This window comes from Anomaloglossus baeobatrachus, chromosome 3, assembly GCF_048569485.1.
Source record: "Anomaloglossus baeobatrachus isolate aAnoBae1 chromosome 3, aAnoBae1.hap1, whole genome shotgun sequence".
In the NCBI taxonomy this organism is placed as follows: Eukaryota; Metazoa; Chordata; class Amphibia; order Anura; family Aromobatidae; genus Anomaloglossus; species Anomaloglossus baeobatrachus.
The window spans coordinates 49,037,967-49,061,965 of NC_134355.1; the positions used below are offsets into that span (position 1 = coordinate 49,037,967).

At 47.6% G+C, this 23,999-nt stretch overlaps 1 protein-coding gene across 1 annotated transcript in view; it reads left to right on the top strand.

Moving 5' to 3' along the window:
- The window catches only part of EML4 (EMAP like 4), a 214,613-nt gene extending 195,792 nt beyond the window's left edge, over positions 1-18,821 (top strand). The window contains 5 exon segments of the mRNA XM_075339185.1: positions 4,300-4,397; positions 5,596-5,683; positions 6,928-7,026; positions 14,716-14,846; positions 16,252-18,821. Coding sequence (XP_075195300.1) covers positions 4,300-4,397; positions 5,596-5,683; positions 6,928-7,026; positions 14,716-14,846; positions 16,252-16,716 — 881 coding nt within the window. The 3' untranslated portion in view covers positions 16,717-18,821.
- The last annotated feature ends 5,178 nt before the right edge of the window (positions 18,822-23,999 follow it).

Consider the following 23,999-nt stretch of genomic DNA (forward strand, 5'->3'; position numbering starts at 1 on the left):
CTGCTCTCTGCTTATCCCTTCAGAGGGCAACAGATCCCAGCTCACAGGCTGATTACTTGTAGAGGCATTGTCACACCTTTCTCTGACCCCCTCCCCTGTCACAGCTGCAGCTGTGTGTGTGTCTATGGTGTCTATGCAAGCAGAAATATCAGAGTTCACTCCCTCCTCCCTTACATCATTCATAGATAACACATTAACATTGTCCGGAGGCATGTCAGTACTGGCTGAAGGTTCAGCCCTTGGTTGGGGCCCAAACTGGGAGGTTATCTGCCCCAAATCTGTCCCAAGTAGCACGTTTGCAGGGATCCGATCAGTTACCCCCACCTCCCTCACCCCTCGCCCTGCGCCCCAGTCCACATAAATGTCAGCAACAGGCAGCGCCGGGTCAGTGCCTCCAATCCCGGAGACAGCGAGGGTTTTTCCAGGGATCAAGTCTTGGGGGGACACCATCTCAGGCCGCACCAGAGTCACCTCCGAGGCGCTGTCTCGCAGTCCTATGGTCACAGACCGGCCGACGGTGACAGGTTGGAAGCTGTCCAGGGACCTACCACCACCCCCACCCACACAATACACCTTGGGCGGCCCTTGGGACGGGGACGGAGCCGGGGCCTTGGGACGCTGAGGGCACATGGCCTTGAAGTGTCCAGGTAGGTTGCACTGGTGGCACCGTCTTGGTTCCGCCACGGGCCTGGAGAGGGGAGTTGAGGGGGACACCCCCTGCAGTCTAGGGGCAGGTGGGGCAGTCGCAGAATTCATCTTACCCCCTCTCCAGGTGCTGCTGGTGGCCGCTCTCCTGGCCTCAGGGGCCCGGTTGTTGGTGTAGTCATCGGCAAGGGCAGCTGTAGCCGTGGACCCCTTTGGCTTCTGGTCTCGGATGAACTGGCGGAGATCCTCAGGGCAGTTCCACAAGAGTTGCTCCGTGATGAACAAGTCCAGGATCTCCGGTCCGGTGGAAAGCTGCAGGCCTTGGGTCCAGTGGTCGGCAGCTCGGGCAAGTGCCCGCCGGTGGTCAGCCCAGGAGTCCTTTGGTCCCTTCTGTAGGCTCCGGAACTTCTTGCGGTAGGACTCTGGAGTGAGGTTGTACTGTTGGATCAGGGCCCGCTTGATGGTGTCGTAGCCCTGATCTGCCTCAGCAGGCAAGTCCCCAAGGATATCCAGGGCCTTACCCCTTAAACGGGGGGTCAGGTATTTGGCCCACTGGTCCTTGTCCAGATGGTGCTGCAAGCAAGTCCGTTCAAAAGCAGTCAAGAAAGAGTCCAAGTCTCCATCCTTCTCCAGCACTGGGAAGTCCTCAACACGGACCTTTGGAAGTTTGGTGTCTCGAAGGTCACATGTGGCTGATGAGGGCCGGAGCTGAGCTAGCTGCAGCTGGTAGTCACGGTCTGCCTGTCGCTCTCGCTCTTCACGCGCTGCCTGCCGCTCTCGCTCCGCAGCCTCACGCTCTGCGTGCCGCTCCGCAGCCTCAGCGTCACGCGCTGCCTGCCGCTCTGCCCTGCGCTCTGCCAGGAGTTCCTTGTAGCCCTTCTGGTCTCCAGCCTGGAGAAGGGCCATAGCCATTTGAAGAAGGCTATCCGAGCCTCCCAGGCTCGGTGGAATGGCACGTGGTGATCTGCGGCACGCTGCAGAGCTAGGCGATTCACTGTCCCTTTCAGAGCGGAGGGCTGGCATCTGGCTCGTTGAGGAACCTTGGGTGAGCTCCTCCTCATCTTGTCCAGCAGTGCCAGGTTGCGCAATGTCCTCGGCAGAACGGTTTTCTGGCGTCGAGCTCCTGGAGGACTCGTGGGCAACCTCCTCATTGCTGTCCACAGCACCGTCCTCCCTCTCTTCGGCTCCTGCCTTCGCATTGGCCAGTTGCATAGCTCTGCTCCTGGTGCCATCAGCCATTCTTGCAGACTTTTGGTCACTGACACAGAACTGACACCTGATGCCTCCACACACCTTACAGTATCTGCACTCTGACACTCTAGTGTTGAGCTGGTCTGAAGACCCCAGCAGCCACAGCTGCTGCAGGCAGTCTTTAGTGTCTGGGAGTATGGGTCTCACACTCACACACACTATTATCTCGATCCCACCGCTATGCCACCAATATGTCACAAACCACCGGGGGGGGTCACTCAGAAATCCCCCGCGCTGGCTACCAGTACGTCACAATCGGGGGGTAACAAGTGGGGGTCACCCCTCCTTTATACCTCCCGACCGACAGACAGAGCACGTGACGCGCTCTCTAGCGCCCCTCTTATAGTCAGGCCAATTATGGAATTGCCCGACAATAAGCAAGGAGGCCGCTATACTACTTATGCCGATTATTGAAGGGTCCCCGGTGAGAGTAGGGTATATATTCCCCCGACCTCCGCGGGCGGAATATATAATATCTTCCCGAATCTCACTGGCCTCCCCACAATAATCCTTGGCACAACTCGCTGCCACCAACCGCTTCACGGTAACTATTAGCCGAACACACAGACGTGGGATTCAAGATCGAGATAACAGAACAGCCCAAGATTAATTATATAATTTAATCAGCCTAAAGCACACTAGAAACTACAATATATACAATAGGGAATCTACAGAATATACATATGTCAGAGTACAGTTACAGATAAAGCATGGTTTACAAACAGGTATGCAATTCAATCAGTTACCTTGTGCGTCTGGCCACAGGGGGGCGCTGTAGACCAGGTTTCCAGGAACTCCCACAGATGTTTCCTACACGTGACCCCCAGCGAAAGAACCCTGGAAAATGGCCGAAGTAGGGTTATCAACCTGGGCAAATCCAGGTCCCCTCCTACCTTCGTGACCTCAGAGGGAGCACTGCTCCACCCCTGGCTGGAGTTATGGACAAAATCCACAACCTGGAATATGGCCATAACTTTGCCTGGGAGCGTCGTAGGCGGACGCCAATGCTCTCATTGTGATAGTTATGAATTTAGCTACAGAACGAGGGGACTCATGACCTGTCTGCCAGTTCCCCATTGGCTGATATCACGCCTGGGGCATTTCCCAATGTCCTGCTCCCATAAAAAGGGTGTGCCGGCATCGTCCGCATGCGGAGACACCATTTTTATGGTTGCCATATTTATCGGAAATATGGCTTGCGAGATATGAACCATTTTTTTTACTGGAGTCGTTCTGTCTGGCTAGTTCCATAGCCTTGCTAATGAGATACAACTCTTGTTACAGGGTGACGGCAGGGAGTCATCCTGTGTCCATTGTTCCCACACCACCTCATCTCCATATCACAGGAGATGGCCATGGGATTTGTTGCTAAACCAGTTGTGTGAAGGAAAGGGGGGGGGTGACACCAGGAGAGGGCTTCCTGACATACTTGAATATCATGATTTATCGTCATATCTCCGGATTTACCTCACACCACTCTACTAGCTAAAGTTAAATGACTTGAGTAGGGAATATCTGCAATGCCAGACACAGCCTTATGCTCAGTGGTGGCGCTGTTTCTGTCAATGCTTTTAATTCATGTTAAATCACATCTAAAAGGTAATAAAAAGTGTCTGTCCCTGGAGCCAACTTGTCCATACCTCAGCTTTCCACTGATTAAGTGTGAAGGAAGAAGCCATTAAAAGGGACCTCTTCACAGCATATGACTGACTTAGTACGTCATGGATCGTGTGAGATTAATCCTTGCCGCGGGCAGTCGGCAGCGATCCCTGCACATGTCAGCGGATTTGAACAGCTGACATGTGCGGCTATCAGGCACAAGTGGATCTGCTCTCCACTTGCGCCTGTTAACCCCTTGCATCTGTCAAAATGTGGCAGCAGTGGCAACCGCAGGCGGCCAGAAATACTTCCAGAGCTGCCCCATCTTCTGATAGTGGTCGGGTACTTCACATCACCTCCTATTCAAATCAGTAGAAGGTGGATGTGCAGTATCCGGCTGTGGCCACCATCAGAACACGGGGCAGCTCCAAAACTGAGCAATTTCATCTGCCTGCTGCTGCTGCCGGCGGCAGCACTGAGAAAAGCTGATCGGTGGGGGTACGGATTGTCAGCCCCTGGCCAATCAGACATTGATGACCTTTTCAAAGGATAAACCATCAATGTAAAAGTAGTGGACAACCCCTTTACCACCTGGCACGCTGTCCCGTCAACCTACCCCCAGATTGTGAGGGTATCCGGTGCTTCATGATGCAAACTAGTGGTATTGTGCCCCCGCTACTAGTGCATATGATGGCACTGATGTCCACATAGGTATAGGAGTTACTGGACACATATATATCATGTCTGCTGTACGTCTATATTTCTGCAGGATTGTTCTCCTAAACCTGTGTTTTTCCTCTGCAGATGGAGCCCTTCTGGCCGTAGGGTCACACGATAACTTTATTTACCTCTACAATGTCTCAGAGAATGGAAGAAAATATAGCCGATATGGGAAGTGCTCTGTGAGTAACACGGATGAATAATGGGGCTTTATGGTGCATTTGTGTGTTGTTTTTTTTTTTGTTTTTAATGTTTTCTTCAATACTTGTATTGGGGTCTTAAAATCAATTAGAAATTTTGCACAGATTGCCTTCTGTAGTCTGCGTTGCATTGACTATTGCGTAATGCAGAATGAGTAGACTAAGAGGCACTTTGCACATTACGACATCGCAAGCCGATGCTTGCGATGCCGAGCGCGATAGTCCCCGCCCCCGTCGCAGATGCGATATCATGGTGATAGTTGGCGTAGCGAACATTATCGCTACGGCAGCTTCACATGTACTCACCTGCTCTGCGATGTCGCTCTGGCCTGCGACCCGCCTCCTTATCAAGGGGGTGGGTCGTGCGGCGTCATAGCGACGGCAGGCGGCCAATAGAAGCGGAGGGGTGGAGATGAGCGGGACGTAAACATCCCGCCCACCTCCTTCCTTCCGCATAGCCGGCGTGAGCCGCAGGACGCAGGTAGGAGATGTTCCTCGCTCCTGTGGCTTCACACACAGCGATGTGTGCTGCCGCAGGAACGAGGAACAACATCGTAACATCGGTCCTTCCGAAATTATGGAAATGACCGAGGCTACACCGATCATACGATTATGATGATTTTGCGCTCGTAAATCGTATCAAAAAGGCTTTACACACTACGATATCGCCTGCGACGCCGGATGTGCGTCACTTTCAATTTGACCCCACCAACATCGCACCTGCGATATCGTAGTGTGCAAAGTACCCCCTAAGACTCCATCGGTGAGCTTGTTCTGTCTTACTGGAACGGTTGTAACTGATTTGTCTTCTGAGCTCCTCTTTGCAAGTTTATGATCTCTGACCACATCAAAGTTAAATGTGCAGATGGAAAAAAAAGCCCGTAAAAGCCAAATGGTGCATTTTTTTTTTTCTTAATACCCATTCCCAAAAGATATTGAGCTTATATTCTATTTAAATTGAGGAGGACGACAATGTGAGGTTCTCCTTACGATAGATTGGCGGCCCCTCCTGAGGATGGTCATCAGTGTATGACTGGGCAGCCCCTCTAAGGGAATACTCCAGACATATTGTGCACGCTGTGTTATACCGTATACAGGATATTGGGGGGATTCAGAGTACCAAAGTTACTAGCACCGGTCTTACTATATATTTCTTTTTCTTGTTTATTCTTTTCCCCAGGGACATTCCAGTTACATTACTCACCTCGACTGGTCCCCGGATAACAAATACATAATGTCAAACTCAGGAGATTATGAAATATTATACTGTAAGTACCGTAAATAATGGTCGTCTACATTCAGGTAATATAGAAGTTGTGCCGGGTTCACACTGGTGTTTGGAGAATTCCTGCAGGAATCTGCACTGTACCCCATCATGGACGCCTGTCGGGTTTCCATTTGTTCGGTCGTTTTTCTACGAACTGAATTCGCATCAGAGGCTCCAACCCAAGTGGGAATTCTGCCTTTTAAAGGGGTTTTCCACTACTAGGACAACACCTTCTGATCCAACGTGTTTGCCCCAGGGAAAATAATAAAGCCTATACGCTGCTCCCGTACTGGCGCAGTCCCAACGGTGCCACGGCTCACTGCGCGTGGCTTCACACGAGCCCCACGTCCAGTCGGACCAAACGTGTTATTCAACAGGAAGGAAGCGCAACCGCTGCGCTCCCTTCCCATTGATTAACTCAATTGGTTCAAAGGCGGAAAAAGGAACCTGGCACTGATTGGACGCAGGGCTCGTGTGACGCAACAACCTCATGTGAGTCCCTAAATCGCGGCACCGGTACAGGAGGTGAGTATACAGTTTACTTTACCAATCAGAAAGGGTTGTCCCAGTAGTGGATAAACCCTTTAATAAAGTGCATGGTCCCTTATGAAGCACAAGTTACTCATATTCCATTTACTAGGGGGGAGTGTACAGTTGATAAAGCATGTAAAAATGATTCAACGGTAGTCACCACCCAATGGATAATGTATAGATTTTAATTGTCTGATTCATTTGTATAGAAGCAAAGAGCTCACATGTGAGGAGGCCTGAATTACAAACTATAATTCCCAGAAGTAAACACGCCACTTTAGGCGTTGTTGGCACTTTTTTTTTTTTTTTTTTTTTTTTTGGTAGCCGTGAACCAATTCTTTTAATTCCCGGAATTGGCTGAAGGATTTTTTTAATTTTATTTCATTGCCATTAACACAATTGTAATCTTCTCTCGACATCCTTAAATACCTTGGAAAACCTGTATCTTTATGTTGGTGTCCATGTACCTGACAGTTTTTGTGTCCAAGTGATCACACAACAATAAATGAGCGAAATATCTTTTATCGTTCGCTCACCGCACAGGATTGATCGATTTTACATCAATGTTTCTGATGGTTTTCTAATACAATCTGATGATCATATTATTATGTAAAGCTCTTTAATTATGCAGAAAAATATATCCTCTTCCACTGGTGTCGATAATAATGTTGCCTTTTTTTTTTTTTTTTTTTTTTTTTTTTTTTTATACTCCAGGGGACATTCCAAGCGGTTGTAAATTAATTCGGAATCGATCAGACTGCAAAGACATCGACTGGGCGACGTACACTTGTGTGCTGGGATTTCATGTTTTTGGTCAGTATATGGAGTATATAGTGAGTGTTAGATGCTCAGTTGTGGCACATTGAGTGGTTATAGTCTACAACTGGGCTGAGCAGGCGGAGACTAGTGGGGGGGGGGTGTTTGAGACTAGTGGGGGGGGGTGTTTGAGACTAGTGGGGGGGGGTGTTTGAGACTAGTGGGGTGGGGTGTTTGAGACTAGTGGGGGGGGGTGTTTGAGACTAGTGGGGGGGGGGGTGTTTGAGACTAGTGGGGGGGGGTGTTTGAGACTAGTGGGGGGGGTGTTTGAGACTAGTGGGGGGGGGGGGTGTTTGAGACTAGTGGGGGGGGGGGGTGTTTGAGACTAGTGGGGGGGGGGGTGTTTGAGACTAGTGGGGGGGGGTGTTTGAGACTAGTGGGGGGGGGGTGTTTGAGACTAGTGGGGGGGGGTGTTTGAGACTAGTGCGGGGGGGGTGTTTGAGACTAGTCGGGGGGGGGTGTTTGAGACTAGTCGGGGGGGGTGTTTGAGACTAGTGGGGGTGGGGGGGGTGTTTGAGACTAGTGGGGGGGGGTGTTTGAGACTAGTGGGGGGGGGTGTTTGAGACTAGTGGGGGGGGGTGTTTGAGACTAGTGGGGGGGGGTGTTTGAGACTAGTGGGGGGGGGTGTTTGAGACTAGTGGGGGGGGGTGTTTGAGACTAGTGGGGGGGGTGTTTGAGACTAGTGGGGGTGGGGGGGGTGTTTGAAACTAGTGGGGGGGGTGTTTGAGACTAGTGGGGGGGTGTTTGAGACTAGTGGGGGGGGGGGTGTTTGAGACTAGTGGGGGGGTGTTTGAGACTAGTGGGGGGGGTGTGATTGAGACTAGTGGGGGGGTTGAGACTAGTGGGGGGGGGGGGGGACTGAGACTACTTAGGAAGCAGTAAAGTCCCGCTTATTGCTGAAACTTGGAGTAGCTCTAGATATAAACTCCTTGAGACATGACATGCGGAGATCCGAAGTTCTCATTGTTGGAGTCCAGCAGCTCAGCACATCCAGTGGACTATCCTCTTCGGCTCACGGCAGTTGAGGAAAGGCAATTGACATGTGCGTAGTTCTGTCCAGCCTTCCCCTCTCCAAAGAAGCTGAGGGGTTGCTTCTCTTTTTTGGTGATTTGGTAAAGGTTTCTGATCACTGGTGATGAGGACGTCTTGTGTCTCCATCACTGAAAGTCATTTGTATGTAAAGACAGAAGTCATGCCGTTTCCATTGCAGTTTTCTTTGTCGCTCCATTGGGAGACCCAGACAATTGGGTGTATAGCTATTGCCTCTGGAGGCCACACAAAGTATTACACTTAAAAGTGTAAGGCCCCTCCCCTTCTGGCTATACACCCCCAGTGGGATCACTGGCTCACCAGTTTTGTGCTTTGTGCGAAGGAGGCAACACATCCACGCATAGCTCCACTTTTTAGTCAGCAGCAGCTGCTGACTATGTCGGATGGAAGAAAAGAGGGCCCATACTAAGGGCTCCCAGCATGCTCCCTTCTCACCCCACTGTATGTCGGAGGTGTTTGTAAGGTTGAGGTACCCATTGCGGGTACGGCGGCAGGAGCCCACATGCTGATTCCTTCCCCATCCCTTTTTACAGGGCTCTGGGTGAAGTGGGATTTACCGGTCTCCAGGCACTGAGACCGTGCTCCATCTACAGCCCCTGGAGAAGATGCTGGATGGAGCGGAGTACATCAGGGACATGGCCCTGCTTCCTCAAGGTACTCTGTGTCCCCGTGCATTTGGCGCTCACACCGCAGCATGCTGGGTGTTGTAGTGCGCCGGGGGACATCAGCGCTGCGGCGCCTGTGCCATGGCCTCATTCAGCTTCGCTGAAGCAGGCTCACTTATGGGAATTGGTCGCGCCGGCCGCTGGGACTGCGGCGCGGCTGGCACTTGTAGTGCGCCGGGGACTTCAGCGCGGCCTGCGCTTTTACGGCGGCCGCGCTGATAACTAGAGTCCCCGGCTTTTGCGGCCTGCTCCCGTTCGTTCCCGCCCCCAGACCTGCCAGTCAGGAGAGGGGCGGGACGCTGGCCACTTCCAGGAATCGGTCGCGCCGGCCGCTGGCAGCGGCGCGGCTGGCACTTGTGGTGCGCCGGGGACTTCAGCGCGGCCCGCGCTTTTACGGCGGCCGCGCTGATAACTAGAGTCCCCGGCTTTTGCGGCCTGCTTCCGTTCGTTCCCGCCCCCAGACCTGCCAGTCAGGAGAGGGGCGGGACGCTGGCCACTTCTATGAATCGGTCGCGCCGGCCGCTGGGACTGCGGCGCGGCTGGCACTTGTGGTGCGCCGGGGACTTCAGCGCGGCCCGCGCTTTTACGGCGGCCGCGCTGTTAACTCGAGTCCCCGGCTTCTGGGCCTAGTCTCCCTTCGTTACCGCCCACAGCCCTGACAGTCAGGGTAGGGGCGTGACGCTGCATAGAGCAGCGCTGAGAGCTGGAGTATGTTTTGCATACTCCACCCCTCTCACTGTGTGCACTGTGAATCCGGATTCCCGCACTTTCTCAGGCACGCCCACGGCTTCCTTCTCTACAAGGACGCCGGCAGCCATTAGTGTCAGTTTCTGTACGATACAGAGACAAGTGTGGAAGACCCTGGCATTCTGATAGTCACACAATCGCTGCAACAGGCGTTAAGCAGCACCTGTGGTGCTAACCCCACTAGTGCAGAAGTGCACTTATAGATATGCTTGTACTATATACATTGCACTGTTTGGTCGCACGTTGTATATACCCTCCTGGATTATGCGGAGGAGTTATCAGCATATTCTCTGTGTAAAACAAAGGTGCAGAACCACATGTTTTTCTATACAGCTGGTACAGCATGTACGGCTATACGGCCGGCAGGTTACATAGACTCCCATTGTATGCACTAATGGCCAGGGGACGAGGACGGTGTCTGCAGTATTTACTGACAGTTTTTCTGAGACTATGGCTATGATACTAGAAGCCTAGCAGTCCGGACATGTCTCTCACAATATGGGCACTGTTGAATCATTGATCCATGGCCCCCCTCAGTGTGAATAACTAACAGCTCCGGGAATGTCACACGCATCCCAGAGTCACGGCTCTGCACGGACGTCAGTCCCAGACAGCCTAAGCGGGCTCGCTATGAGCGGCCTCGGTTTCATCAGGGTCCTAACAGAAGGACTCGCTATGTAATGAGGCGGAAGTAGCGGCTCAGGATTCTGATCCTGAGACCGCTCTCAATCTGGATACACCTGATTGTGACGCCATAGTAAATAATCTTATAGCGTCCATCTATAGAATGTGGGTTATTTCTCACAGCTCCTCCAGTGGAGGAGTCAGCTTCACGTATTTTTCTGGACCACTCTGCCTTCAGAGAGGCAGTCCAGGAACACCACGCTTATCCAGATATGCGCTTCTCCAAACGGCTTAGGATACACGTTATCCCTGTCCCCTGACTTGGTCAAGGACTGGACCCAATGTCCCGAGCGGCATCCTCCAATCTCCAGGCTTGTAGCTAGATCCATAGTTGCAGTGGGAGATGGAACTGCAAACTCAAAGATGCCACTGACAGACAGATGGATCTCTGGTCGAAAGCCATCTATGAGGCTGTCGGCGCACCGTTGGCTCCGGCATTCTCTCCCTTGGGGCACTCCAAGCTATTTCAGCTTGTCTTACACAGATTGACACGGTTACACGTACATCTGTGCCGCAGGTGGCATCCTTAACCTCTCAAATGTCTGCATTTGTTTCTTACGCGATTCAGGTTGTCCTGGACTCTGCGAACCGTGCGGCGGTAGCCTCCGCTACTCCGTGTTTTTAAGCAGAGCCTGGTCTGCTCGTTAAGTGAATGGAAGGCAGATTCCGCTTCCAAAAAAGGTTGCCTAACCAGTTGCCTTTTTCTGCTGACCGACTGTTTGGTGAGCGTTGGATGTAACCATTAAACAGTCCAGGGGTAAGGATTCATCCTTTCCTCAGCCCGGACACAACAAACCCCAACAGAGCAAGAGGCAGTCGGGGTTTTCGGCCTTTTCGAGGCTCGGGCAGGTCCCATTTTTCCTCGTCCAATGTGGACTCAAAAGGATCAGAGGAGCTAAGATTCTTAGCGGGCTCAGTCTCGCCCAAAAAAGCGACAGTCTGAAAACCCGCTTCCAAGGCGGCTTCCTCATGACTTGCGGCCTCGGTCGGTAGCAGGCTCTCCCGCCTTGGCGATATTTAGCTGCCATAGGTCAATGACCATTGAGTGTGAGACATTCTGTCTCACGGGGTACAGGATAGAGCTCACTTCTCGTCCTCCAACTCGATTCTTCAGAATTTCTCCACCTCCCGGCCGGGCCGCTGCTCTTCTGCAAACAGGGTGCACTCTATAGGCAGAAAGAGTGATGACCCCCGTTCCTCTTCAGGAACAAGGTCACGGATTTTACCCCAAATTCTTTGCGGGTACCTATAACAACGGGCCGTTCCGTCCCGTTCTGGATCTAAAAATGCTCAGCAAGCTCGTGGGACACCAGGCGGTTCCGGATGGAATCCCTCCGCCATGTCATCGCCTCAAGGTCCCAAGGATATTTCCTAGCATCATTAGGCATCAAGGATGCTTATCCACACGTGCCGATTGATCCAGAGCACTAGCGTTTCTACGCTTCGTTATAGGAGACGAACACCTTCTGTTCGTAGCTCTACCTTCCGGCTAGCGACAGTCCAACTGGTCTTCGCCAAGGTCAGGGCAGCAGTAGTCACAGTCCTGCACTCTCAGGGTCACTCTGTGGTCCCGTATTTAGACGATCTACTTGTCAATGCACTCTCTTAGGAAACATGCCAACACTGCCCGAACGTTGCGCTGGAGACTCTCTAGAGTTTTGGGTGGATCATCAACTTTTTAAAGTCAGATCTGACCCCGACCCTATCGATAACATATCTAGGCATAGAGTTTCTTACTCTCTCAGCGATAGTGAAGCTTCCGCTAGACAAACAGCATTCACTACGGGCTGCAAGCTCTCCTTTAAGAACCAGTCGCACACATTGAGACGCCTCATGCACTTCCTACGTAAGATGGTAGCAATGGAGGCAGTTCCTTTTGCGCAGTTTTACTGCGTCCACTACAATGGGACATTCTCCGCCAATGGGACGAGGAGTCGACGTCCCTCAACAGAGTCGTCGTTCTTTCTCAGGCGGCCAAGGAATCTCTACGGTGGTGGCTTCCTCCCACCTCTTGGTCAAAAAGAAGGTCCTTCCTATCCCCATCCTGGGCGATAGTTACGACAGACGCGAGTCTATCAGGGTGGGGAGCAGTTTTTCTCCACTACAGCGCTCAGGGTACGTGGACTCAGCAAGAGTCCACCCTTCAGATCAATGTTCTTGAACACAGAGCAGTGTATCTTGCCCTACAAACCTTCCAACAGCGGCTGGAAAGCAAGCATATCCGACTTCAGTCGGACAGCTCCACAGCGGTGGCATACATCAACCACCAAGGAAGAACGCGCAACCGGCAAGCCTTCCAGGAAGTCCGGCAGGTTCTGATGTGGGTGGAAGACACGACATCCACCATATCCACAATTCACATCCCAAGTGTGGAAACTAGGAAGCTGACTTCCTAAGTCGCTGAGGTGTGGCCGAAAGAGTATGGTCTCCTCACCCGGACGGGTTTCAGGAGATCTGGCGCCGCTGACAGAGGCCGGACGTCGATCTAATGGCGTCACGGCACAACAACAATGTGCCAGCTTCATGGCACGGTTTCACAATCATCGAGCTCTGGCGGCAAACGCCTTAGTTCAGCATTGGTCGCAGTTCCAGCTACCTTAGGTGCCACCTCTGGCATTGTTGCCCAGAGTACTGCGCTAGATCAAGACCGACTGCGGCCGCGCCATCCTCGTCGCTACAAATTGGCCGAGGATGTTGTGGTACTCGGTTCTGTGGTGCCTCACGGTAGGCTAACCGGGGGCACTACCAGACCAATCAGACTGGCTGTCTCAAGGGCCATTCTTCCATTTGAATTCTACGGCCCTCAACCGGATGGTGTGGCATTGAGTCCTGGAACCTAGTGTCGTCAGGATTACCTCAGGACGTGGTTGCCACCATGAGACAGGCTAGCATACCAACGTCCGCCAAGATTGACCACAGGACGTGGAAGATGTTCTTATCTCGGTGCTCGGCGCAGGGTGTTTCTCCCTGGCCGGTTGCATCGTCTATGTTTCCTTCCTTCCTGCAATCTAGGTAGGAAAATGGGTTGTCGCTCAGTTCCCTTTAGGGACAAGTCTCAGCGCTATCTGTATTTTTTCAGAAACGACGACTTCCTCAGGTACGCACGTTCCTACGGGGAGTTTGTCTTCTCAGCACTCCGTACAAGCGGCCGTTAGAGCCCTGAGATCTGAACAAGGTTCTAATTGCTCTCCAGATGCCGCCTTTCGAGCCTTTGAAGGATGTCTCCCTTCCCGTTTTTCACGGGAAGTGGCCTTCTAGTAACGGTCTCGTCTCTTAGGAGAGTTTCCGAGCTAGCAACGCTCTCATACAAACTCCCTTCCTGGTCCTTCACCAGGACAGGGTAGTTCTGCGTCCGGTTCCGGAATTTCTCCCTAAGGTGGTATCCCATTTTCATATCAATCAGGATATCACCTCACCTTCTTTGTGTCCTCGTCCAGTCCATCAATTTCAGAAAGATTTGCATCTGTTGGTTCTGGTGAGAGCACTCAGGTTCTACTTCCCGCATGGCGCTCCTGCGCCACCCGGATGCACTCTTTGTCCTTGTCGCTGGTCGGCGTAAACAGTCGCAAGCTTCCAAATCCACCCTTGCTCGGGGGATCGAGGAACCAATTCTTGAAACCTACAGTTCTACTGGGCTTCTGGTTCTCTCAAGGCCGAAGGCCCATTCTACCAGAGCCGTGGGTGCATCCTGGGCATTACGGCACCAGGCTACGGCTCAGCAGGTGTGTCAGGCACCCACCTGGTCGAGTCTACTTACTTTTACCAAGCATTATCAGATGCATACCTACGATTCGGCAGACGCCAGCCTAGGTAGATAAGTCATTCAGGCGGCGGTTGGCCACCTGTAGGAGAGGGCCGTTTGACGGCCCTATCATGAGGTATTCTTTTACCCACCCAGGGATTGCTTTTGGACATCCCAATTGTCTGGGTCTCCCAATGGAGCGACAAAGAAGAAGGGAATTTTGTTTACTTACCGTAAATTCCTTTTCTTCTAGCTCCAATTGGGAGACCCAGCACCCCGCCCTGTTTTCTCTGGGTTTTTCTGTTTTTTCGGGTACACATGTTGTTCATGTGGTATGGTTCAGTTCTCCGATGTTTCCTCGGATTGAATTGGTCTTTAAACCAGTTATTGGCTTTCCTCCTTCTTGCTTTGGCACTAAAACTGGTGAGCCAGTGATCCCACTGGGGGTGTATAGCCAGAAGGGGAGGGGCCTTACACTTTTAAGTGTAATACTTTGTGTGGCCTCCAGAGGCAATAGCTATACACCCAATTGTCTGGGTCTCCCAATTGGAGCTAGAAGAAAAGGAATTTACGGTAAGTAAACAAAATTCCCTTCTTCTCACACGGTACATAAAAGACCGTAGTCCATGTACCTGACCCTCATTTACCTTTTTTTTTTTTTTTTATTTTTTCTTCTGTATTATTTTTATTGTGGGATTGCTCCTGAAATTCCATGTAAATTGTAAGGCGATACCTCAGTGTGAGGTTTTTTGCAATTCCTGACATTTAAAGAAATAATATATATTGATTTCCTTCTAGGCGTGTGGCCAGAAGGATCCGATGGCACCGATATTAACGCATTAGTACGATCTCGCAACAGAAAAGTTATTGCTCTGGCTGACGACTTCTGCAAAGTCCACCTATTTCAGTATCCCTGCTCCAAACCAAAGGTAATGAGAATCCAGACCACGTAGACGTTTAGTTTCATTATAAAGTACCGTATTTTTCGGTTTATAATACGCACCAGGTTATAAGTCGCACCCCAGATTTAGAGGAATAAAAGTGGGGTCCGTTTTATAATCCGGTGGGGCCTTCTGCAGGGGGAGGCGGCGGCAGCGGTGGTTGAGCGGGGTCACAGGAGGCAGGGGCGGTGCAGCAGGTGTCCCAGATGCTCGCTGCCGGTGGCATGAGGGAAGCAAGATCCAGAAACTGCTGTGGGCTGCGGGCGGTGAGCTGAAGCAGTGGCCATCCTTAGGTCGGTGGTGCGGGCTTCAAAGAAAATGGCCCCTGCGCAGATTGAGCTATCTGCTATCTCATCTGGACACGTGACAGCTCCGGGTTTCTTTTTTCTTAAGTCCGCTGCTGGACTGGTGGCGGCGGCTCATGCTCAGATGAGATCTTGAGCCGAGAGTTCACGCTCCGGGTGTCATTATTTTAAGCCCGCACCGCTGACCTAAGGATGGCCCCTGCCTCACCGCTCACAGCGGCCCTCCAGCACAGTAGCAGCCCCCCAGCACAGTGCCAGAAGCCCTCGCCCCCTGCTACTCCTCTCCACCACCTCCTGGTAAGCTACATTCGGGTTATAAGATGCACCACTCATTTTCCTCCCAAATTTTCAGGAGGAAAAGTACCTCTTATAATCCAAAAAATATGGTAGCTATAGTATAAACATTATAAATGAAGAGAATATGGACCAGATTTCAGTACCCAACACCTCTACTGCGGAAACGCACTGGTCTCCTTCCAGCTGTTGGAAAATTGATGGGATTTGTCGTTTTCCTACATGTGGTGAGACCCAAAATGGAAAACACTTTGCAAAGCGTGGGTTACATGAGTGTGTTTGCATGATGGCAATTGACTGACCGCTCACCCAACCAAAAACACTTGTGCCCATTATAGACTTCTGAGTCGTAATTCACCTGTAACAAAAATCCTCAAGGGTCAGATTTGTGGCAGTCGCAGCGGGATGTGTACACTCGTTGGATCATTAGTAGAGATGAGCGAATACTAAATATTCGGGTTCGGATTATTCGTACTGAATACCTAGTACTATTCCGGTATTTGTCATGAATAATAAACCTAAGTCGATGGTAAACCAGAGCATTTTTGTGGGAAATCTTCGAGAAAAAAGCTTGGGTTCCCCTTTTGACTTGCGTTGGGTTCCTTAATACTGGAACAGTACTAGGTATTCGATTTGAAGAATCCCAATATTTAGTATCGCTCATCACTAATCATTAGTAATCTATGTTGCCCTGTACAGCCCCAGGCTGAGGCCAAAATAGATTTTGCGATGCAACTGCTTATGTTGAAAGAAAATCACGAAATTTGTTTTTTTTTTTTTTTTTTATTTTTCAGGCTCCAAGTCACAAGTACAGTGCTCACAGCAGCCACGTAACCAATGTAAGCTTTACCCACAGCGACTGCCACCTAATTTCAACCGGAGGGAAGGACATGAGCATCATTCAGTGGAGACTGATAGAAAAGGTGTCGCTCGCTCAAAATGACAACGTAGTCGAAATAAATGCTGCCAACACACCGACTGTAACCGAGAAGGCTGTGCAGGAAATTCCCCCTACCTCCGAGCTAAAAGCCGCCGACAAGGAAGTCAAAGAAGAAGTAGAATCTCCTGAGAGCCCGATAGAAGACGCCGGAGAAGAAAACGTGGTAGAAACAGAGTATCAAAACGAGGTGCAAAGTGAAGAAAGCAGTCAAGGACCCGTGGAGGAAAACGGGCAAGAAGTCTCTAGTGAAACAAACGAGGAGTCGACCGATTCTCCTACCCTAGCCGAAACCCAGGGAGAAGATTCACCAGTGTCTTAACAGCGTCGTAGTTAACGTTCTTTTTTGTTTTTGTACCTGGTGTGTGTTTTCGTTATGGGAAAGAAGGGTTTAACTAGCGGGAAAATATTTGGCTGGAATATGACTCCATACTTGTGTGATGTAGGCTCCGGGAAAACTGTGCACGAGCTCCAAAAAAGCCAAAGCTGGAAGATGGACGAGAAAACAACAATCAAACACAGCAATGTAGATGATAGACTTAAGAACCGATGTCACGATGGTTTGTTGTACATAATTTAATTTTTTTTTCTTTTAGGGTCAAACTGGGTCAATAAAGTCTAAATGGTAAAGCAAACGTGGTGATTTACAAATAACATTCACTAGGTGCATAAATGCCAAAGGGTGATCCGCTCTGGATTATTTTTTCAGGTGAAAATGTAAAATCTCCGGACCCGCGCTCGACTTTTCGGAGCGACTTTGGTGAATATTATGCAATTTTCATACCGTTTTAGATGACGTTTGCCATACGAAGTTTGCCCTAACTGCTGCTACCTACATTTTTTTTTTTCTAAGGACTGTTTTTACTACTTATATTTAGCAGCATATTTAATAAGATCTTGCTTCATCCTGACCAAGCAATTTAGTATTTTTTTTTTTTATTTTTATTTTTTTTTTCTTCTTTTTTTATTGTGATCCTAATTCACATTTTGCATGTCTATTCACCAATGTGAAATAATACAATTTGCATTTTGGAAAAAAGGGGGAGGGAATAAAGTTGTGGTTGCAATAAAATTTTATCATTTGATCACCTAGTTTAAAAAAAAAAAATATATATATCACGGTCACTAATGATGGTGCTTGGCATTTAGAAATAATTTTTTTATTAGATTTGTAATGAAAATTAAGTTTAGATTAGTTTTTGTAGTATTTTTTTTTTCTTTACTTCGACAAATGAATGCATTTCTCACACAGCCAAATCCCTTTCCGGGAAATATAAAAGAAGAAAAAAAAAATTTAAATGCATTTTCTTTGTGAATATTTAAAAAACAAAAAAAAGCTTTTTTTTGTTCATATTTTAGATACTATTTTTTGGGGTTTTTTTAGTTTGTTTTTTTTTACTTTGATTTTTTTTATTTTTGTTTTTGTGTTTTCTTTGATTTTCTGGTTTTTTTTAGTTTTTTCTTTTTTGATTTTGTTTTTTTTGTTCTTTTTTAGTTAGTCTTTTTTAGTTTTTGATTTTTTTTTTTTTTTGCTTTAGCTTTTTTGTTTTTTTTTTTTTGTTTTTCCTTTTGGATTATTTTTTTTTTTCTTAAGTGCACAAGTCTTACGTGTGCAAGAGTTTACATCATTGCGCCATTCCAAAGTGCATCCAAAGTGTCATTCCCTTCCAGTATCTTCTCAGGAGAATTGCTACAGATAAAGGGGGTCATTTAGAAGAGAACAAGGGGGGGTGGGCAGCCCAAAAAAAAAGACATCACATAGACATAACATATCTACAGTAAAATTATATGGCAAAAATGTTTATGTACGTGTCTATAGATTATATTTGTCTATCTACATATATGTATGTGCGTACGAGAGTATATACACATACATTTATCTAAAGATTTACGCAGATGTATTCTCTTGTTTACAGTGGTCCTAATAATAAAAATTTAAAAAATAAAAAAATTAAAAAAATAAAATGTAAAAAATCCTATCCTGAACAAGATGCATATTTTTCGTATACTAACGTCTCATTTTTTATTTTTTTCTTTAAAATCCACGATTTAAAGAAAATAAATTTTTTTTTTTTTCTTTTTTTCAAATGTGTTGATAAATACGCAGCTGTTCAGGAAGGAAGAGTAGCCGTAACAAAGGAGGAATTAAATCCGAGGCTTTCTAAAATTACAAGTATGCAAAAAGCCTCATCCGGTATGGAACGGCAACTACGGTTTAATAAAAAAAAAAATAATAATAAATATGTGATTTATGGATGGAAAGCGTTTTAAACTATGTAACTGTAGATGTTTTCAGGTTCAAAAAATTTGTGAATGAAATCTGAATCCGCGTGTTTCATGTGAAGATGTTTGAGCCATTTCTATCTCATGCATTCCTGTCTCATGACAGTAATTTTTTTTTTTTTGACATTTTAAGAGCAAAATAAAATCATACTATATATGTGGATGTGTTTTTGTAGATTTTAATTTTCAAGACTGGTAAAGCTTTTATGGAAGACGGGAGAGAGAAAAAGATCTGCTTCAACATGAAAATCTAAAAAAAAAAACAACTCATGAACAGATGGTAGGTATAAATTTGCCCATAAGAGTCAAAACACCATATGATGAAACGTTAAAATTATATATTTTTTTTATTAGAAAAATAATTTCAAAATATGAATATTGAAATGGTTATCAAATTAATGGGAACAAAAAAATCCTTACTAAGACAGGGTTATTCCTAAAAGGCAAGAGAGTAGGTGATAAATACCAGCGGGACTACTACAAATAGAAACATTATAATAATAATAATAATTTTATTCATTTATATAGCGCTATTAATTCCACAGTGCTTTACATACCGTATTTTTCGGACTAGAAGACGCAGCCTGGTTTTAAAGGAGGAAAATAGGAACATTTTTAAGCAAAAAAATGTGGTCATGACACTGTTATGGGGGTAATGTCCCCAAATTCTCTAAGGTACCCCATCCTGGTATATACCCCCATCCTGCTATATACCCCCATCCTGGAATATACCCCCATCCTGCTATATACCCCCATCCTGCTATATACCGCCATTCTGCTATATGGCCCCATGCTGCTATATACCGCCATCCTGCTATATGGCCCCATGCTGCTATATACCCTCATCCTGCTATATGGCATGTATCCTGTATCACACCAAACAAGAAACGTTTATACTCACCTTTCCTCGCTCCATGCAGCATCGCTCCTCCCCCTGTCTGTGGCGGCAGCAGGGCCGCTGATCTGTGTGGAGCAGTCACCGGTCACTTCCCTGCAGCTGTATTCACTGCCGCCCGCGCATCATCATCAGCGCGGGGGGCAGTGAATAAGTACGATACACTCACCGGCCACTTCTGTGCTTCATCGCGATAATCTCCTGTCTGCCGGTCAGCTGACCTGCGTGACTAGCGGCGCGCACAGTGATGGTCTTCACATAGTATAGGGTCTTCACATAGTATACCAGCACAGGTGAAGCATACGGCTACAGTCTGCAGCCCCCAGCCGTACGCTTATCTTGGTTGTGTATCAAAACAAAAGAAACCGCATGCAGTGTTTTATTTTTTTTTTTATGTAAAAAAAAAAAAAATGGCGCGAGATCCCGTCCCAATTTTTGATACCCAACCAAGATAAAGCTAAACAGCTGGGGCTGGTGTTCTCAGGCTGGGGATACCCATGTTTATTGGGCCTCCCTTAGCCTAAAAATAACAGCCTACAGCCACCCAGGTTTGTCGCCAGAGAATACTTTTTGGGAGACAGCTCCTTTTAAGTCCACCAATTTCTGTTGGACTGTAGCTTAAGATATAGAAGCATCGGTGGGACATGTATGCACCTTGCCACTTTTGTCAATGTCTGATGAAGATTGCTGAACTCTGGCTATCATAGCCACACACTGTGAATAAAGCAGCAGGGGCATGTGTGACCGACCCGTTCTTCAACTCCTGATTAGGAGAAAATTGGAGGAGTCTAAGCAGGGAGCCAAACAAATCTAATTATTACCTATCCAGTAGATTTTTGAAAACTGGATTACCTTTTGGCTGCGTTCCTTAGCCGAGTCAGCTTGTCGTTGATACAGAACTGGCGAAGCTCTCCGTTAGAACAACAATGGAGGGGGGACTTGAAAATCAGGGCATTGGTGCACATTTTGTACTTGCAAAGTAGGCAAAAACACTTAAACTAGCTCTACCTTCAAAGTTTTTATCCTCTTAATATATTGCATCATCATTAAATAGCACTGTGTTCTTATAATTGCTCATTTTGCCTTTCTACCCAGTTAATTCTTCTTTTCCATTAGGTCTATGATATTATTAAAAACTGACTCTCTGAATCCTTCTAAGCTCTATGTAGTAACTAGTGATGGGTGAATAGTAACTATGTGTTCGGATTATTCGTATCAATTCTATTGCGGTAGCATAACGAGCCTAATGAAAGTCAATGGCAAACGTAGCATTTTGTTTTTCGTGACGAATACTGGAATAGTACTCTGTATTCGGTAAGCGTAATCCGAACACTAATAGTAATTATTTGCCCATCGCTAGTAGCAACATATTCCCTGCATGAATCATCATTAGAACTACAAATCTGTCACTGAAAACATTTTGTAGTTCTAATGATGGTTCATGCAGGGAAAATAGACTTCCTGTTTCTACACTGAGATTAGAAGAAATCAGCTAGTCTGTTTTTAATCGCGTAATGTCAGACCAAATGGAAAACAGAAGCGTTAACTGTAGAAAGGCAAAGTGAGCAACTGGAAATTCATAGTGCTATATAGATGACCACAAAATATTGAGGATAAAATCTTTGACGTGCTTCTTTGTTATCCTATTGATCCCAATAACTGAAATGTAGTGATGAGCATGCATGCAAACAAGCACGCCGTTCATTGTCTATGGTTCTAAGGCTATGTGCCCACGGGAGAAAAACACCTGCGGACTTTTCTGCAGGTATTTCTGCAGGTTCACACAGCAACTCCCCGGAATCTGCGGACTTGTTGTTATACACCTGTGGAATTCCTGCAGATTTCCTACTCTGTATCTCCATAGTGGAATGGCAGGAATTCCGCCGATAATTCCGTATAAATAATTGACATGCAGTTACGTGCGGCTGCGGGAAATCCTCAGCCGCAAATATCGCAGCATTCATACACTGCCCTCCCCAAATCCCATAGGGTAACATGGGGAGTGTCTGTACTTGCGTAATCCCGTAGATTTATCTAGAAAATCCGCAGTTTTTCCGCAGATAAATCCGCACTTACTTTCTCCCGTGGGTTCATAGCCTTAAGGTGAATGCAGGTGCTTTTGCTTTTTCTGCCTGTCCCATAGACCTTGAATGGAGCAGTGGGGCACATAGTAGGACAGAACTCTACTCCTCTGGGACATCTCAAAGCCCTGTTTTGGGGATAATTGGTCCATTTGTTGTTTGACCCCCACTAAACTATACGTTTTTACCTTTCCCAAGGATAGGCGATATATACCTTGCAATGTTTGGTATAACCCTTTAAATCAGAGAACACTTTAAGGAGGTTTTTTCCTTTTTTTTTAATTTTTGTATTTTACAAATTTTGTTGTGGCTTTTTTTTAAAAAATATAATCATTTAGGCTAGTTTCACACTTGCGTTTTTCCTTCAGTCGCAATCCACCGTTTTGGAAAACAGCGGAATCCATTAACTGATTCCGCTGCTTCCCATAGACTTGTATGGACGACGCATTGCGACTGATGGTCCTGCGCTGCATCCGCCGGCCGACGCTGCGTTGCATCCGCCGGGCAGAAAGAACGCAGTATGTAGCATTTTTCTGCGCTTCCCTGAGCGTCAAAAAAAAACGCAGTGTGCTGGATTCCGTCGGCGTCCGTCATTTTTATAATGGAAGCCTATGGTGTCGGAATCAGTCAGTTGATTCCAGTGACGCTTCCGTTATTACACAACTGTGCATGCTCAGTTGAGTAATTGTTGAAAAAAAAAGCTACAATGGATTCCGTTGTTTTGTACAATCCGTCGCATCAGTTGTGCCATTATATGCAGCTCATCCGTTACATCGTCGCACAACGCAAGTGTGAAACTAGCATAATACTCGCATTCCCCGACTCCAGCTTGTTCACCTCGATCTGGTGATAGTGTAGAAATCATGAGCTTCAGAGCCCAGTGATTGGCTGCAGCGATGTCTACGTGATGGATCTAGTGTTGAGCGAGTTGTTCATTATTCGCACTCGCTATGTTGTTATCAAGTACTGTCCGCTACTCACATATTCGTTACAAGTAGTGGGTGCAATGTAAGTAAATGGGAAATACTCGCTAAGTAGCGAGTAATCCGAAAGCCATACTATTCGCTACTTACACGAAAAGTATGGCTTTCGGGTTACTTGCTACTTAGCGATTATTTCCCATTTACTTACATTGCGCCCGCTACTCGTAACGAATATGCGAGTAGTGGACAGTACTCGCGAACAGCACAGCGAGTGCGAATAGTCAACTACTCGCTCCACACTAGATGCAACCACTGCAGCCCTGTGCATTAGCGGCTGACACCGTGCTGGAGCCGGGAAGCTGAGTTATGAATATTATTTTTAATATGGCCATGAGGAATTGCCAAAAAAGTGAACTTGAATTGTGAAAACCCCTTTAACATGAACTCTTCAGGTTTTGGCTGAGTTGCCGTACCATTCACAGCCTATGGCCAAGACCCTGCCTTTAATTTTGGGTGTAGATGTGAGATGCAAGACAAAAATCTATTCTGAAATACCGTGCTGCTACCGTGTGCTAGACGAGTTATATCCCAATATCCCCTCCAAATCCTTTCAAAGATTTGTAATAAAAATTGGAAATTAAAATCTGATGATGTGACTTCTACTCTGGGCTCCACTGCACATAAATGAAGCCACTTCCAGTAAGCAAGGGCCTAGTATTGGCCTGGACAGATGCCCTAACATTCTCATGAGTGACGGACGCCATAGTCACTCTGACTTTGGCACATAAATCACATGGACTGTGCAGACCTTGCATGACCAGCGTGCACCTGGCCGCTCAACCACATTGTAGTCGGTGGTTGTAATACAGATACTTTGGACGCGAGTCGCCCTGTGATATCCTGGAGGGATGGACGCGATGAAAAGATCTCCTTAATCTTTATAACTTGTTTTCTGTGGTGAGCGTATAAGTCACTGATTATTGCCTAATGGACGAGGTGAGAAATTAGTCTGGATGTCTGATAGTCAAGTCACTTTCCACCGAGCGGACTGACAAAGTTGTTGGTCACGTCATAATCAGGACTAAGGCATTTATGCATTAAAACAGGAAGAAATAGTGGACTCTTTTCAATTTAACCTCCAATTCCTCTGCCTAGAATAAAAAGGAGCCCGCACATATCTCGCACTACTGCATCCTAGGGTCCTAGTTGTATCGGCCGGTGGAGAAAGCTTACACCGTATAGACTGTCACCTATGAGCCATCACATTAAATCTACTTTCCACCAAAACTGCTGTGACCCATGAAGGCATGGACTCCATCACACCTCTGGGGGTGTCCTGTAGTATCTGGCACCATGAGGTTTACAGTCCAGACGTTAATTTCTGATAACTTTTCTGATGTATGTTGGACCTCTAAAGATCGAT